Here is an 18949-nt window from a genome sequence, read left to right as displayed (position 1 = left end):
AGCGCCTCCTCCCCCGGGAAAAGGCGGGAAAGCGGGCGGAGCGCGGCAGGGACACACTCGGCGCCCTCAGGAGCAGGGGACGGGACGGGCCGGGCCGGGCACGTCGTGCTCATTCGGCATTAAACTCGTTTAAGGCTCACCTACCTTCACCTGGTTTTGCCCGAAATAGCTTTAATTTATCATTCAGATAACAAAATGCCTTCAGAAAGTATTCTGGTGTATGTAGCTATGGTATGGTATCACAGAAGGATTTTTCCATAAATCACTGTAAACAGGCAATATTTTTTCTGCCACATGTTTTATGTTTCAGATTCTCATTTCCTGCCCTCAGCCAGTTAAGGTATTCTGCTTTTTACTTAGGAAAACCAAATCTAAATTAAAGAAGAACCCTAACGCTATTTCAATTTCCAGTGTTCTCATTAACCCCAACCACTTGAGAAATTTTACTTGGTACATCCTTGACCAAGTTTAAGTTTTCCCTGGGGTGGAGTTGACTCTCCTCACAGCAGTCCTGGGGGTGCTGCAGGACTGCACAGCATCCCAAGTCTTGCTCTGTCCCCCCAGCCAGGAACACAGTGGGAAGGTGGGACATATGGCTGGGACAAAGAAGCTTTGCCTAAACAAAAAGGAATTGCAGTGACAGATGAGCTACCTATGCAATCTGCTTATTTATACATAACTTCATTAGGAAAAACTGCCTTGAAAATTTCAACAATATTTTCCAACTATCTTGATTAGAACGTCAAATATAATTTAAAAAAAAAAAAATCCCAGTCAAACTCGAATCTACCTAATATTTTCAAGTGTAAGAAGTTATCAAAGCTTTCTTGTATTTCTTGAAATGTCTCATTTTCTGCTAGGCTGAAGTACTGCAGATTTAAACTACTTATTTATATTCTACATTTCAGCATAATATATATTGCTACCATGAAATATAATTAAAAGTGCTTGCATTTTTATAATGCTTAAAAGCTTGATTCTACTTTGAGAACAGATTCATGCTTCAAAATAATACTAAATTACTATAGTTAGGGGTTTTTTAAGGGAAAAATAATATAAGGTTTCATACACATTACTGGCTAATTTATCAAAAGGGTTTTTGTTTACTTTAAAACAGAAACAACAGACAAAACTTTCATCACATTTTAGTTAATTTCAAAGCAAACCAAGTATCTTACAATACATATGCACATACATTTTGTACATCATCTGATTACAAAAATTAATGCTTTTTTGAATACTGTTAACACAATTAACTGAAGATACACCACCAAAAGTTTCTGCTTGAAAAAATTCAGTACCTTTTCCTACATAAAACCACGTTACTCTGACGTCTCAGCAAAACACAGGGCCAAACCCTGTTAAATTTAAAAACACCAAAGCTTTGTATATCAGTACAAATATTGTTTTCCGAAGTGAAATACTGCTCCCATACTTTTCTACTTTAAAAGTTTGTTACCCATTCATAGAGAGAGGCACTTTTGCTTTTATACTTACAATGCTTGTAAAATATTATTCCTTGATCATTTTCACTGCGTTACAACCCTCTCTTTGTAATCAAGGCAAGAAATAACATCATTGTATTCGCTGGAGTAGAATACACCAGATATAAAATACCTTTCAAATAACCATTACATGTTTTATTACTGTGTAATTTTTTTATTAGCATACATTTCTTCCAAATCCCAGTTAAATATTACAAATAGGGAGATGAACTGTCACTGTGCTCTAAAGAATGTCAACATCTATAAATGTATACTAAATTTAAATGACAAGTTACATCATTCTCAATTTCCCCAGAGGTCTAAAAAAAGCAGCAATGACAGAAATTTGCAAAATGCTTTGGAATGCAAGATCAAAGACTTGTTACGCTGATCCCAAACAACATTTCTTTCCAACATTTTACCTCACTGGCAATATCCACTGCAATAAATGCAGTTACATTTATTTAGGTAACCCTTTTTATAAAAAAGGATAACATGGCCATGGAACTAAGAGTCATAAAGTAAGATCTGTTGAAAACTGCCTATGTACAGGTTTCCGGCAATTATTTTTTGTTGTTTTGCACTGTCACAGCTCCAACAGCTTTTATATCATGAAAGTACTGCAGAGATTCTAACTGTAGATGCATGATTTTTTTCTTCATATCAACATAGTTAAATGTTAAACCAGAAAAGACACTTATGAAAGAGATTTAAAATGCTTAATCACATCTTGAGGTAGACTGATCTCCAAAATAAAGCTCTTCTACACTTTGATTCGTTCATGACCAGCTTCTTTTTGGATCCTTCTCCTTGGAAAAATCTTTCGTTTAAGTGCAATTAGCTGAGGAGAGAAAAAATACAATATGTAATTCTCTGCTGGGCTAAAGGTCCACAGCTGGTCAGGTTTTCACCCTAGAAACTATAAAACCGGTACCATCTATAGTAATTTAGTCAATACTGTACTTTTTTTTTTCCATTGCACAGGAAAAATATTTTTTGCTCAAATTCATCTATTAGGTCTGCACATTTCCACTGGACTTCCTAATAATCAGAATATAAGCAGACAGTATGCCTATATTCTGGTTATTTTAAAGGAAATTTGTGTATTTAAATTAACACTGGGCTCCATTCAGTTTCTAAAAGATCAACACAAAGTTGGCATCTTAAAACAGTATTTATATTCCTAACTGTAACGCTGAGTTGAGTATCCCCTTCCAAAACCAAGTTACTGATGGAATATATACAAAAGGCTGAAAATCAAGGGAAAGAGTCATGCAAAAGTCACAGGTGGGAAAAAAATAATAATCAAAAGCCAACCTTTCAAGAATTACACCCTCTTCATCAGACCACGGAAAGTGTTACTTAAGGCCCCAACCTGCAAAGAATTACCCATATGATTTGTTCCATTGACTCCCTCTGAGTTCAGCAGGACTAATCATGTTCAAGAAAGCCATTTTAAGCTTGCAGAAGTGGCATTTTTTTTTTCCCTTCGAGTCAGATTAAAAACCTTTTGAATTCAACAGGAGTCTTTGCAATTACATAGGGAAGAGATTTTGAAAAGGCCGCTAAATACCTTAAGATTCTCTTCAGGACTATAGTATCACTATTACTTCAGTTCCCTTCCTGTTAATTTACTTTGCACTTTTACCAACATGTATGTTAATAGACCAAGAATTTCAAAAACAAATACTGATTTTAAGCTTCCAAATTTAGCACACTGATGATGAACTTGACAGTCACAAGGCACCTGAGAAGGGAACACCACTCTTTCCCCCCATACGACTCTCTTTTCAAGGACTCTCAACATGATGACTTAAAAATTGAAGCCAGCTAATCATTATTCATATAACATCTTTACTTCTTTTATGAAGGAAAAAATCCTAGCTACTCTTCAAAACCTATATAAAAAAATCCATCTGATGTTATCCTGAAGATTCCACAATCTGTTAAGTGTTATATAAATTTGATAATACATTAACTTTACCTGTTCAGCAAAAAATGAGATGACTGTAAATACAATAAGTGTTACTAGAACACAATGGGTCCAGAATTTGAGCTTGTCTCTATATGCCCTCCTGAACAAGGAAAGAAGGAAAGAGAAAAAACAGCTTCATATATTATAAATTTAAATTTTCAAACTTTAAAGACTTTCCACGAAACATGCAAAGGAAGTTTTTTTTCCAGGACTTAAAGGGTGACTAAAAAGAGGACAGAGGCTCTCTTCACGAAGAGCCACATGGTGAGGACAAGGGGCAACACGTACAACCTGGACTGGGACAGGTTTCGTCTTGACATGAGGAAATTTTTTTACAGTGAAAACAATCATTCACTGGAGCAGCCTCTCCAGGGACATGGTATAGTCTGCACCACTGGAAGTTTTCAAGATGTGACTGGTCACAGTGCGAGATCTTAGAATCAGTTAGGTTGGAAAAGACCTCTAAGATCAAGTCCAACCATTATGCGAACACTGCCAAGTTCAGCAGTAACGCATGTCCCCAAGTGCCATATCTACACATGAAATGTTTCCCATGAAATGTTGGACCAAATGATCTTTTGAGGTCCCTTCCAACCTGGGCTATCCTATGATTCAGAAAACATTTTGATTTCCACCAGCACTTCAGCATGCTTTAACCCATCCTGGTAGGTTCATCTTTGACTACAAGCAATTCGAAGTGTCTTTCTGAAGCTACAAAAAGTCTTGATGGAGGTTCTCAAAAAGGGAGCCAATAATATGTCTATTCCTCCAGTGCAAATTTCTAAAGCTAACTGCTGAAATGGGTTTGCCCCCTGCTCCCTCTGCCACTACAATCCCCACCTGTTCTTGTCACCTACAATCCTTCTGATTCCTTCTACAGTTCCTCTAATATTTTAGCTTTCCTTATTAATGGCTATTTTTCATAATGTGCTGATCAGCAACAGATTTACTATATTAGTCTTGTCTCATTTCTGTCACTGTATCTGTCAATCTTTTGCTTGTGTTCTCAAGTCAACTACCCCAATTTCTGAAGTTATTTATAAAATGGCAAGAGATAAACACACAAAAGTTTCACATATTATGTACAAGTGAGACACACATATATCTTTACTGATTATTATCCAGATGGTTTGGGATTTTTTAACATTTAAAGAAACCCAGAATTCCTGAATTACTTAAACAAAACAACACTTTTTCTTTGCAGTAGATTAGGGCCAATTGATAAAACATTAATGACTATTTAAGCACCAGAAAAACCCAAATCCTGCAGACCTCAAATTTTAGTCTATCCAAATCTTTTTCACTGTTAACTCCTTCATGACAATACTGGGGGGAAAATGGCTTGTACCAATATCTTCCAAATTATATGCTGTTGCAGTACAACACCTTGGAAACAACTTGTGTAACATACCATTCTTGGAGTTCATGCATGTGAAGGAAACGATTCCGATATTCTCTTGGCAGTTCAAACTGGGAAGGTATGGGAAACATCGATTCATAAAAATCCCTAAGCACTGCTTTCACTGTTTGAGCATCCTTATGATTGTGATCAATATTGTCATTTAGGCAAACAAATTTTCTAGAAAACAAGATGAAATTGTTAGAATATTTCTTTAGTAGTACGGCAAAGGTATTGGCAAACCAATAATACAGAATCCTTTTTTTAAAAAGTATCCTTTTAAAACCAAATTGATCTATTTTTTTATTGTTGCATTATTTTAAATTAATTTGATTTTAATTCTAAGAGGAGTAAGGTTGACAGCAAGTCAAAACCTCTGAGGAATCCAGTGACAGGCCACATTTCTCTTCTAGTTATATAATGCTGCCATCTAATGGGCACCAGAGTATGCCCATCGTAAACAGCATTATGATTTGTGTAAGGATTTTTATAGTTCTAAATTATCATGAGTAAAGTACCTTAAATAACAAAGTGAGCTCCACTGTAGGAGGTAAACATACTCAATTAGTAATATTTTACTGTGTATACTGCATTCCTTAGAAAAAGTCAACATAAAAACTACAGAAGACTGTATAAGAGAGGGCAAAGCTTGGTCCCCAGGCTTTGGATTACTGAGAACATTATATAAATTGGAGAAGACATGGCTTGAATCATAGATCCAAAGTTAGACTTGTATAATCAACCAAAATACAAGCAACAACAATCTGGATAGAATTTATATGGAAATCACTGTGACTGAATAAGCACATTCCCAATAATGCCTCTTGCAGAGAGTTATTTCTCACATATGAAACATGCAACTATTTAAGTTACTGCAAAAAACCTGAAACTAAAGGAGCAGTTAGTGTGCTAGACTGCCGTGTACCCTTGGCCACTCTGACCTGGTGCTCAACCACAAAAATTCCGCTTGCCACATATGGGCAAGGTTATGTGCTTTATTTATATTGTGAGATACAAGACCCCTACATTTTCCCCAGAGGCAGAAATCATATCTGGTGACATATGCCTTGTCATTGCTAACCTTTGTAAATAAGTAGTTCTGGTCAGCTGTATTCTCTATAGTATGGTATGCTCTTTCAAAGAGCAAAGTTCAGACTTCCTACATGAGGCTGGATATAAGCAGAACCCTATAGCATGTGTAGCAGGCCACACAGGGAATTACCAGTGAATGGTAATGTCCTGAATCTGGCATAATTGTTAACTTTGCTCTAGACAGTTACGTGCAGGGGATAAACAGTCATTCGAATTGTTACATCTGAGAAGAACAAAAAACGCCTCTCCAAAAGTGAGCAGGCTCTATCTACCCTATCAAGTAATACCATGCAAAGCAGCTGGTTATGGCAATCATGTCTACACTATAAGCTATTTGGGAGTTCACTCTGGACTATCCCTGACCTTGTCCCTTGGACTGGCAGCTCATTAGCCCTGGGAATGCAGTAGCTGCACTCCAGGAGTATATATATATCCCTGTTTAGCTTCATCTAAAAGAGATGCAGTTTACAGACTGAGAGGTTGCTACACACAGCAAACCAAACCACCGTACATGGAAGTGATGAGGATATTAGCCTGTTTCTAACAGAAAGACTGTTTTAATTCATTCAAAAGAAACCAAACATGACATTCCTTTGGATATTCCAGAATTAATGCCTAGATGATTAATGCTCACTTTGCCTTAAGGACGCAAATCAAACATTTTAGCAGATCAGTAAGTGAATGATACTTTTAGTTCGTTCCAAGACAGGCACTAAATATCTGTTTTTAGAGACTGGGTGTAATTATTGGTTTATATGCAAGGAAAAGATAGCAAAGAGAAGGAAATGGCATGCCTACATAACTGTGCCAGCTCTCCTTTGCTAACAAGGTATGACTAGAGTACTGCGCTATATTTTGTAGGAATACAGCCCAAGTAATTGACTCAACCTCACCTCATGGACTTGAACACTGAAGGTGAGAAACTCACGTCACGTGCCCTCTTTGGGCCTGACAAGGCTTGAAATCACACCTACTTTTAAAAAAAACCTCCTAGCCAGCAGACAAAGAAATAGAGAATAAAGAGAAAGCAGAAGGATGAGCTAGAGCACTGCCTACTTTTCCTTTGAAATGGGTCATTGTGGGAACTGGAATGCAGGAGTTATGTGGCCAGAAGGCACTCTTGTAAGGCGTAGCAATAGATACAAACCACCTTCAGCTGAAAAATGTCTCAAGACTAGCATTTCCCTTTCTGAATGAATGACCTGGTAAAAGTAGTACAGTACAAGAGGAAAGTGAAAACCAGCTCTTTATCTATAAATACAAATAATGGTGCAGTGTTAAAGGCACCTGAGATTACCCAATAACTTGCTGTGACCAAAACAGGTTTCACTTTCCCTGGCCCAAAGTACCTGGTTCTATGTTTCTCCTTGCTCTGTCTTTTGACACTTGTCAGACCCCTTCTTGAGGCCAAACTCGTTAAACTGGCAGAGAACTCTGGTTTTCTGAAGACAGAAGCAAGATGCAAGATAAAAGTGTGGAACCATGAGAAGGAAGGAGAGGAGAAAAGTGGAGGCACTGGCCCACTTCTAAAACAGTTAGCTACTAAATTATCTCACAATGTCTTCTCAAACCCCAGTTTTATGCAATAGACTCAGGTCTACAGTTAAATGCTTCTGTGAAGCAGTTTCAGACTGGAGTCCCAAACACAGCACCCTTTGCTTTGCAAGATGCTTGCTGTGCAATTTATTCCAGGACACAGATTTTCTCCATTTATCACAGTCATTTCAGGAGCCTAATTCAACACTACAGACTCTACTCAGATTTGAGTACCTAAACCTTTTACCCCTGCAGAGTGAAAAACAGAGGACTACCTTTCACCTTTTACCTGTTTCTCATCAAATATTAAAAAATAATATTAATACTTCTTACCATATTGTAAAAGAGCATGAAAGCACAATGTATATGCAAAATTGATTTTGTAACAAAATAATACACACTCAAGTTTTAGTATAAAATACCTACACAAAGCAGATACGCCCTAACATAACAGAGAGAGGAGTCACTTAGCTTCAGTCAAACAGAAAAAATCAGAATTACTTTTGGTTCAAATTGGTCTTAGCTTTGTTTAGAAACATATGACAATAAATTATTCTTTTAACACACAAAAAGTTTAAACAGTCAAAGGAGAAAATTAAAACCACCTCACAACTTCATCACAATGAATCACAAAACAGGATACCTGGGATTTTTTCGTATGTCATCCAGCTGACCAACTACATGAGAAACATTTGTGCGAATCATTTTGAAGGCAATTTCCTCTTCTCCCATGATTTCAAACCTTAATGTTAAAATAATATTTATACATTAATAAAACAACCTGAAGTCTGGTTCAATAAATATTAATCTTGAATTTAACATAAATTAGTAACATTTCTAATCTGACTGGCCAATCTTCATTAGAATTTGCCATTTGCTTTCTATCAGTATGTTTACATTTTTTGGCCAATGCTCTTGCACAGAATCACTTTCCTGTAGATTTATTAGTAACCACCTATAAATTGAAGATCTGAATTCTAACAGAAAGCTTAAAAACTATGAGCATCTGACCCCAGGTTAACAGTCTTACTAGTGGGACTACACTTACATTTTTCACCTTTCTTATCTTGATATAAGAAAACACCTTGCTGACAATGGAGACAATCTACTCCATTTATAAAGCTCACAAAATTAATACAATCATTTAGTACATACCCTAATGATATCAATATATTACCATAAATCAGTTTAAGTACAGCAAATCCTTGCCCCCACCCTAATGTTTTTCAACCTCATTTGTTGGTCAGCTTTTCAGTTTTAGTGGTAACTCTTCTGGGAAGGGAATGAATTACAAAGTTTACAGCACAACTGGATGTTCCATAAATTAATGTATAATAATGTCCAAAAGTTGCCCTAAGCAGCATCTGCAACCTTCTTTCATTCTACAGTTTTGAGTTTGTAGCCACTCCTGGGGCAACCATGTGTGTTGCAGATCACCTGGCTCTGCCCAATGCTGCTGGTGAGAACAGGAGCCAAGGCTGTAAGCTCCAGCCAGCAAACAGCCTCACTGGCCTGCAACTGGTTTGCAGGTTTCATAGAGTCACAGAATACGCCGTGTTGAAAAGGGCTCATCATGGTCGAGTCCAACTCCTGGCCCTGCACAGACACCCCAAGAGTCACACCATGTGCCTGAGAGCACTGTCCAAATGCTTCCTGAAATCAGACAGGCTTGGTTCTGTGACCACTTTCCTGGCAAGTGTGTTCCAATGCCCAATCACCCTCTGAGTGAAGAACTTTTTCCTGATATTCAATCTAAACCTCCTCTGACTCAGCTTCATGCCATTTCCTTGAGTCCCGTCACTGATCACGAGAAAGAGATTGGTACTTGCCCCTCCACTTCCCATTTCAGAGAAGAAAGATTTGAGAGAACCTGAAAGATTTGATCTCCGTCAAATCTCTGCAGATACAAGTATTCAAACAAACTTATGGTCATGACTGTGGTTTGTTCTGCCCTTTTCCAAGGGGGATGGAACAGTTTTTCTCATTCATCTACTTCCCTACATATCGCTTCTCTTCCTGACAGGAAAACATGGTAGTTAGGTCTAAAATGCTTTTTCTGTTCTCTTTTTTATGCTTCAGTCGAAGAAAGGATGAAGTAGATTTACAACTTCTAGGTACAGGACCAGCTCTTTCCTCCTTTTTATGCTGCTTTAACTGTCCTCACTCATTACACACAGTCAGTTTATACAGCCATCTAGACATACTCTGGCTTACTATTGTACAAACACAAATTAGGATACGGCCCACGACCGCACAAGTAACATGGAAATATTTAGTCTACTAAATAACAAACCACATCATTCTGCACAGTGAAATATACATAAATTAATAACCACATTTCTTTAGTTCCACTGTTATAATAAATCAAGCTAAGATTTGTTAGCATACACATACAATCTTTGGTTATGTATGCATTTATCCTCTTCTTATGGCTTTACAAAACCTAACACAGCTTTTCATAGGACTGCAACAACATACATACCTGTATTTGTTTTTGTCCTTGTATGCCTTACGAATTCTGTCGGTCACAGGTTTGCAATTAGTCACTAGGTTTTTGGTTACTGGAGGCTGCAAGAAAATACTGTTTAGATTATAGGTTACTAAAAAACCAGAGAGTCTTATAAAGATGTGCTTTGTAGAAAAACTTGTATTACAGTTAGAAATAATAACCCTGCATACGCTTTACTCTCCAGGAATCAAAAGCATTAGTTTCTTGATCAACTGTTGAGGGAAAAAACAAAAAAATACTGGTGCATAACATCACAATTTCCTATGCATACAAGTAATACATGAAAACTATGGATATTTTTTGGCAAAAAACATTGCAACTTCTAGATTTCATTCTCAATAAAATATTCAGAAATTCTAACCCTTCTGACAGATCATCATGGCTAGGCTTTGCAAATGAAGATTTGGGAAGGGCTCTATAAGAAGCTATAAAACACAAGATCATCCATTTTGCAAAGTACATCCACACTTTTTTCAAATGTATGGGTTGATGCAGGAATTATCATTGTAAAAGCAATTTAGCTATCAGTATCAGATCTAAAGCTCAGATCTAAATTCCAGCAGGTTTTGATGAGAATTTAACCATTAAAATAGAAATTTACAACTTAAATCATTAAGGAACATCTAGTCCTAAGACCTCAGTTTTTACAGAATCACGGTTTTTTACAGAATCACTGGTTTAGGTTGGAAGGGATCTTGGGAGTTTATCTGGTCCAACTTCCTTGCTCATGCAGGGTTACTTGGTCACAGTTACTCAGGACTATGCCCAGACAGCCTCTGAATATCTCCAAGGAGGGACACTGTCCATAAACAAGCAACCTGCACCAGTGCTTGGTCACCCTCACATTAAAAAAAAAGGTTTTCTGATGTTCAGAGGGAAACTCTTGTGTTTCAGTCTATGCTCAGTGACTCTGGTTCTGCTACCGGGCACCGCTGAGAAGAGCCTGGCTCTGTCTCCTTTGTGCCCTCTGTTCAGATATTTTTGTACATTTAAGAGATCCCCCCTTGAGACTACTCCTCAGGCTCAACAGCCTCAGTCCTGTCTTCTCTCACAAGAGACTCCATCCAGTATGTCCATGTGACCCTTGGACAGAGGAGCCTGGAACTAGACCCACCACTCCAGATATGGCCTTAGCACTGCTGAGTGGAAAGGAAGGGTCATCTTCCTTGACCTGCTGGCAACACTTTGTGTAATGCAACCCAGGCTACCATTAGCCTTCTATGCAGCAAGGGCACACTGCTGGCTCGTGTTCAGGCTGGTGTCCCCCAGGATCCCCAGGCCCTTTTCTGCCAAGCTGTGTTCCAGCTGGGTAGTGCCCAGTATAATACTCCTGTATGGGCCTTTTCCTTCCCAGAGCAGGATTTTGCACCTCTCCTGGGAGAACTTCATGAGGTTCCTGTCAGCCCATTTTTGGATATTAAAACACGTGAGTCTAAAGTCTTCAAATTCTACAGATGTCTGGCTGGTACTTTGGTGGTTTTTTTTTTTTTACTTTGTTTTGGTTTTATATATATAGGTTATAATTCAGATAAAGACTTATCAGAGAGTTCTAATCAGTTACTGATCTTTATCTTTTTGGTTCATAACAGTAAATTTTCCTAACAAGGATGGACTTTTTAAATCCCAATGATAATAACATTCTAAAGCTCAGTTTTTCTCTGCTTTTAAAGAAAATTAAGGGGGTTTAAGTTAGGAAGTAGCTTGTAAAACTTTTACTTTGTAACACTTCATATACACACAAGTAGAAATCAAACAAGCTTTTAAAGCACAACAAATACATACTCAAAGAAAACAAGTATTTTTAAGACCAATGTTTCTTACCAGATTTGGATCATAATATGCTTCCTGAGTCGGAGGAATAACATGGATCTGAGTAATGTTGGCAGGAAGAGCTTTAGAGCAATTTATTAGCATTTGTTCTAGACCTGTCAAATCCTAACAGAAAGAGAAGGAAAAAAGCCATATATAATCCTGTTTTCTCACTGACATAGTTCTAAAAATCCAGGGTTATCTACATAAGAAATTTCCACAAAAAGACTAAATATTCAGCAGATCCTATTTCAATAAGTGCTAAGTCATGGGATTCCCTATACACCCAAACTGTAACATTGGCATATTAAATCCCAAATTAAACAAACAGACAGAAAAGTAAACTGAAAGGACAGGAAGATTTCCTGATTAAGGTACAGGCCAGGAACACACTAAAGTAGGGCTGTGTTCCAGCTATGCCAATCATTTTGTGCACTGCCACAAAGAGATGATCTTATTGGTTTGTCCCCATTTCCTCTCTGTAAAGCAGAAACAGTACATTTCATTCTTTACCTGCATCTCTAAGAGTGCAAGTCTTAGTAAGACTGTGTCTCTGTTTATCAGATTCCCAGAAAAACAGAGGCATGAGTCTTTGTATATGGTTATACTGTTTACTAGCATGACTTCTTTGCTACCCTTTTGCTCAATTCTTTCTGTAGACCACATGTTCCTCAGGGCAAGAACAATCTTTTACTGTGTGCAGGAACTAGACTAAGCACAGAAGGATCCCACTCTTCACAGTGAACATTTTTTCTGACAAACTTACACTGCTTTCTTGAGCTGGGATACCAGTGAGCCATTTTTCTGATGCTGCTATAACTCAATTTAATTCCAGACTCCACAGAACAATGATAAAGTAGAACACGATGTTATGTGCTCCACATAGTATTTAAAAACTGCTAAATGTTACAGACACTATAAGCAAGGATAAATAAAGATTTGAATCATTCTATTTTAAGAATGTTTTACTTTAAAACTGAAATTACTCTAAAAGTAACTGGTAAGGAAAGAGTACCTGCAAACTTAGTGGTAGTTCATGGATTCTCGTGGCCAACGTGCGAATCTCTCGGTCAGACAAGATGCCTGACTGGTCTGTATCAACCTCATCGAAGATCTGAGAGATGTTCAGTGGTTGAACTGCACTCATAAGATAGTAGAAGTATGAAAAGGCGAACTGCATATCTTCTGAGTGCCGCACTTTGTGAAATGATGTCTTGTCAAACTCCTCAGGAAACCTAGATAAGAATAAAAACTAATTTAGCACTCTAGTTCCTTGACGTGAAACATTCCTTACCTATAAATAATTTCTTATCTACAATTTTGAAAGGTCTTCAGAAGTCTCCTTATTTTAGCACAACTATCATGTGGTAACAAATTTCTTATTTCTTTTTTCAAAATATAATTGCAACGAGTGGCCATTAACACGTTGGAAATAGCTACAGCAAAGCAACAACAGAAAGGTAGAATTACTTGTAGTTTTACATTATTCCAAACAAAGCCATACTCACATATCCTGCAGCTCTTGCATAACAGTGCGGTCAATCATGTGAGGCATATGAGCAGGGACTTTACGAGATGTAAATCCAAACTTGCTGTTTAAAAGCTTATTTACATATCGAAGGGAATCAGCAAATGTATCTTTCAGCTGCCTTCCAAAATGCTTCCCTTCAGTAAAGTACGACATTTGTTTGAGTAATGACTCTTCTTCCTAAAGAGCAGGGCAGGCATAAATCAAGGTTACATTACTGGAAAAGGCAGAAAACATTAAATGCACAGGAAAAATGACATTTCAGCCAGGTGTCAACTCTTTGCAACACGTGAAAATGGGAAGAGAACTTCTGAATATTTTTCTTCACATTCCTTAGTTCTCTCTTTTTAAAGAGAAGATAAAAGGGAACCTTTTCCTTAAAGCTTTCATGCTTTGAGGAAAACTACTTTATAAAAGGTGTCCTTAATATTTATGCTCCAACACCTCACACACAACTAAGTCCCTGTTTGTCATCAGATTTATTTGTAATATTGCCCTTTTTTTTTGCTGATTATTCATCCATATTTGATAAACTGAAATCCTATGAATATAAAGATTTCTCATGCAAAATTCAATCTCAGATGAACAGAAAGAGATAATATTTTAAAAGCATAGCCCCTTTGCTATTTGGAAAAGGGCAAAGCAGTTGCTACCAAATGAAGCACAGACTGTCTTCTCTTCTAGAGGTTTTCAAAACTGCCAAAATGCTTTGGCTGGAAGCAGAGGAAATTTCCTACACATTTCCTTGACAGAGTTGAGATATGCAGCTTCTTCACAGGCTTTCAATTTCACTACTAGAACATAACTATTTATTATTATACCTATTTTCTACATTTTTAAAACATAAACTGGATCCAAATTTGCATAAGTGCTATCAAAACAAAATTTATGCTTTCTCTTATAGCGCTAGATATGTCTGAATAATAGCACTGAGCCAACATACAATGAATAAAAAGTGAATTTCACCAAAAGAAAGGCAGTAGAAAGGGAACAGAAATGGCTATTTGGTTTAACCCTAGCTAAGAGAGGCCCAGATCATGAACAAATTAGATTTTATGTGAAAAGTCAAAAGTAGCTTTCAAAAAATATCAGCATTTGCATCAAAGGCAAAACACATTCCAAATATATAGATCATATTAACAGTATTCCACTAAATGCAGAAAGATGCAACTATTCCAATAAGCAATGACATTAAGAAACTCACATCAAGAAGGTCCTGGAAATACTTCTTTTTCTCCCATGGCAAAAAGCCTTGGTAACTTCCAGCATAAGACTGTAATTTTCTTCCCACTAGCCCCTCCCTTTTATTTGTATCCACCTGCTCCTGCTCTTTTCCTCCTTCGATTCCCTGTGCGTCTTCTCCAGTATCTAAATTCCCAGTATGTTTTGATTTCTGTGTTTCCCTTAATATGAGTGCATTCAATACTTTTTCTCGAGTTTCATTTTTTTTCCCCATGCTCTGGGAGGGAAGTGTGGCTTTAGGCTTTTCTTTATAAATAGATTCATTTGTATTCATTGTCACAAGAGTCCCTTTCGTTCCCACAGGCCTTGAAGGAACTTCATTTGCTTTCACATTTTTTATTTTGCCATTATTTACATCTTTATAAGGCTTCTTCCAGCTGGTATGGTTCTTCTGATCTTCTGAATGATTATGCACACCCTTCTTTTCCAGGCCTATAATGTTCTTCACTGTAGCTAAGAACTGGAAAGGTCTCAGGAGAGCAGCCTTGGATAGATTAAATCCTTTCTGAGTGATATCACCATTTAGTAGTTTTAAGTCCAGGTTCTGCAGTTCCAGCTGAACATTTTCAGGAAGAAGAGACACATTTACTGATGGTATTATCACCTCTTCACGCAGACTCTCTTTTGTTCCATTTTGACGTCTCCTGACTCTTGGGAAGCGTTTTTCTTCAGGAATATCCTCAAATATCATTTCAGCTTCTGGTACTGAAGTTATACTTTTAAAATCAGAGTTGGATTTTTGTGTGGAAGTTGTGTTCAGTTTTGGTTCCTCTCTAGTATCAACTTCAACAGCTACTTGCATTTTAAACTCTTCATCATTTTTATTTAGGAACGTAAGGTTAAAATAGATCACAGTTGCATTCATGCCACTGTGCATTATCAGGTGGATAGTCTTCCACTTGTTAGCAACTGAAGCATGACGGATAATTGGATTATCACTATATGAACCCTCAAGTCCTTTCTTGGCTATTTCACTGAAGCTGAAGTAGGGCAGACATTCACCTTTGGGAATAACATAATAGGTCTGATTAAGCTGAAGTGTCACCTTATACATCTCTTCAAAGTGATCTGGAAAAGAAACAAAAACATAAACCAAAACAAAGTTCTGTCAATTTCCAGCATGACATTTATCTTTCACTCTTTTTTAAATTGTAACATGCCCAGCTAAATTCACTGTATTAGCAGGGAGATAGCTCTTTGAAAGAACACTTACTCTAGCTTCCAGTTTCTTGCTCGGTTATCTTCAATAATGGATGACTAGAACATACTCAGATATATAAAGCTATCAGACATTCCTATGCTAATGCTAAAACACAGTATAATTTATCATTCTTTTCAGTCTCTACCTGAAGAGCCTTAGTGGCCTGTAATCACATGCCACTTAAAATTCTGTATCAGTCATAAGTAGCTTGCCCATATTACATTTTTGCCACATTTTAGGAGACTAATGTTACTGGATTTCACTGCTACACTGCATCTTGATTTGAAACTTCCAAAGTCAGATAGGTTGAATGGAAGTTCTCCCTCCCACAGCACAACAGAACAAATTCTGTCAACTCTCATATGAACAAAACCTCGCTGCCGGCAAGAGAATTGCCAGTAACACATTTGTCTGAGCTGAGATGTAGAGGAGCCTCTACTCTTCCAAAGAGGCCAAATTCTTCGCCGACTATAACAGATAGCACCTTCAATCACATTCCTGCTAGCCTTTCATAACCAAATAAACTTCTGACAAGTGCACAGGTGACTGAGAGTAGCCTTTGGCAGGAGCCCAGAGACAGACTTGAACTCACACTGTCAGCATCAGAGAGGTTCTTTAATTTTTTTAACTGCTATAGGCATCATCAATTCAACTGTCCTTATTCAGGTAAAGACACTTTGCATTACTGAAATGTCATTTCTCCACTTAAAATGTAAGTCTCTTGGGGCAGGCAGTTCAATGCTTGCTGCTCTCTAAGGTATCAAGCCTCCACCCACGCTTGGTCACTATTAAATAAAACAGTATATAATATTGATCCAGGTTTGGATTAGTGAGTACAAGAATCACCTGACTTCTTTTTCAGCTGCTACCAGCTACCAGGGCATCTTAGCACAATCTGAGAGTAATGTTGAACCAAAAAGGTCAGGCAACTCAAGAGAATCCCTACAGAAAGTTTATCAGTGATGAATTTTACATACCCTGGCCACAGTCACCAGCATCAAATCCACATGAGAGGACGTTGCAGGCCTGATCACAGAATTTGTCTGCCAGCCAGGAATTAGCACAGCCTTGGTTACAGTATGAAACACCACTTATTCCTGCACCAAACTGCCATGGTGGTCCATTCCCAATACCTCCAACTGCACCTCCACCAGCAACATAGCGACTACCCCCACTGTTACCTAGAGAAAAAGGAGGAAAAAAACCCCACCAGAAATAAGAACTTCAAACGACTGAAGAAAGGCACATTTTAAGCCACATTGTTAAATCTAGACTGAAGACTCAACAGTCATCAGTGAAATTAAAAAGGGGCCAAACAATATATAAAACTGTATATTCATTATACAATAATACATAATAAATTTCAAACCCCTTCCTTTCAGCTAGTCAAATTTGGTACCTAAATAAGGATTTTCCTATGCCCTACTATTTCCTGTCATTTTCCATAGAAATTTGTAGTTTGCAAGAAATAAGGTTTTCACCGTTAAGTCAACTCTTTTATTATTATTAAAGGAGGCAAATTTTATAGTTACAGGAAAATGACAAATTACAGAATTATTCTTGTAAGGAAAAACAAACAGTTCACTTTTTCTAAATTTAACATTGCTGTCTTACCAATGCAATCACCTCCATCCCAATCACATGCTGAGTTATTACAGGCTTTATCACAGTAACCATCTTTAATCCATGAGCCAGGACATCCCTCAGCACAGTTTGGCACAGGCCAAGTCAAGTAAACCTGGAACAATATTACAGTCTGAGACAAGGACTGGCAAAACTGAAGTCAATTGAGCTTGTTTCTTGGAATATGGAGACTTCAAATAATGCCTCCCTGTGTGCTGTACCTTAAGATTTCATAAAGCTTTACAAACAGTATTTAAACCCTATCACATGTGAAATAAATGGCAGCAGTTTCAAACAGAAGGAAGAATTGAAGACTTCCCAAGGCCACACAGCCAAGCAGAAATGGCCAGAAATAGAAAGCAGGACTTCCCAAATCTACTTCTGCAAACCACAGATCAACGAAAACTAGTATTTTCTCGTTTGCCAGATAGGAAGGGTGAACTTAACTCTGAAATAGCTCCGCAGTTCACTTGTTCTCCTGACTCAAAATGTTTCCTCATTACTAACCAGTCATGAGATAAGCAGCACATGTTGAACATAATCCCTGAAGCATCTGACCCTGTGACTTAAATAATTCTAAGAATTGCCACGATAAAAAAAGGTGTGTAGGTGTGTATATTTTCAACTGGGGAGCCATTAAAAACCACACATATTTTCCTTGAGGCCTTATGGTTTCAAGATTTTAGCAGCACATTTCCTACTGAAACACGTGCTGATCAGGTTATCACAAACAATGCTGCACCTACGCTGACTCCATCATAACTGGGATGAATAACTGAAGAACAATACAAATGCAGTAACAATATATTTTGCAGTTATATGCCTACATCTTCAGAGATTTAAAACAACTAAAAGCTTCCTAACATCCTCAAGTACTGAAACAGCTATTTTAGTGTAGCTTAAACTAATTTTGTGCAACCCTTCTGTGTTTGTCCACAAGTGTGCAGATCTGCCTGCATGAAATGTTTAATTCAATGGTCTCAGTGCCTTGTGTACTCACTGCTTTAATATAAATAATATATAAAAATATTTACCTTTTTCCTCCATACCACTCTTGTAGATCAAGCTAATGGATGAAAACTCTCTTAGCAACCAGAGCTTTTTATGCACAACTACTGCTAATGTTTCCTCAGGCTGCTCTCCTTGCTTAACTCCAGTTGTTGATAATAGGTTTGTTGAAAGACTAATTTACTTTGTGTTCATGAACATGGAACAATATCTACTTCAGTAAATAATTATATATATGATTATATACAGATTGAGCAAGATATTCCTGGTGTCTGGAACAGAGGTAATGGTAAATTTAAATACTAGACCAGTTTAAATGTCACCTGACCTCAGTGTTCCCACAGAAGAATTGATTCTGGTTTGAGTATTTCCCACAAAACAAAAGGAATATTCAAAGGAGGGAAGACTGATAGCTGCCAAACACCGCATCAGTCTTACCAGTGCTCTAATAGAATGTGGGAGAATTAGAGAAGAACACTGAAACTAAAGCATGAAGCCTGACAGAGGAACCATTATACCCCCTGAAACCTACCAGTGAATATG

The 18949-nt window shown here is 37.5% G+C and overlaps 1 protein-coding gene across 3 annotated transcripts in view; it reads right to left on the bottom strand.

Moving 5' to 3' along the window:
- Window positions 1–281: 281 nt before the first annotated feature.
- GNPTAB (N-acetylglucosamine-1-phosphate transferase subunits alpha and beta) overlaps window positions 282–18949 on the bottom strand; it is a 43851-nt gene continuing 25183 nt past the window's right edge. For 2 of the 3 annotated variants that reach the window (XM_032688497.1, XM_032688499.1), the window contains exons 11-21: window positions 17390–17513; window positions 16753–16956; window positions 14537–15642; window positions 13313–13512; window positions 12820–13039; window positions 11817–11930; window positions 9969–10054; window positions 8130–8228; window positions 4871–5038; window positions 3469–3559; window positions 282–2325 (exon numbers count right to left, since the gene is read on the bottom strand). In XM_032688497.1, the coding sequence (XP_032544388.1) occupies window positions 2248–2325; window positions 3469–3559; window positions 4871–5038; window positions 8130–8228; window positions 9969–10054; window positions 11817–11930; window positions 12820–13039; window positions 13313–13512; window positions 14537–15642; window positions 16753–16956; window positions 17390–17513 (2490 nt within the window). In that variant the 3' untranslated portion in view covers window positions 282–2247. Of the gene's footprint in view, window positions 2326–2801; window positions 2860–3468; window positions 3560–4870; window positions 5039–8129; window positions 8229–9968; window positions 10055–11816; window positions 11931–12819; window positions 13040–13312; window positions 13513–14536; window positions 15643–16752; window positions 16957–17389; window positions 17514–18949 lie in introns of all 3 variants that reach the window. The other variant, XM_032688498.1, reaches the window with a different exon arrangement.

Source organism: Chiroxiphia lanceolata, chromosome 5 (genome assembly GCF_009829145.1).
Source record: "Chiroxiphia lanceolata isolate bChiLan1 chromosome 5, bChiLan1.pri, whole genome shotgun sequence".
NCBI classification, from domain to species: Eukaryota; Metazoa; Chordata; class Aves; order Passeriformes; family Pipridae; genus Chiroxiphia; species Chiroxiphia lanceolata.
Note: the sequence above shows the minus strand (reverse complement) of the source record. Positions and strands in the feature narration are given on the sequence as shown.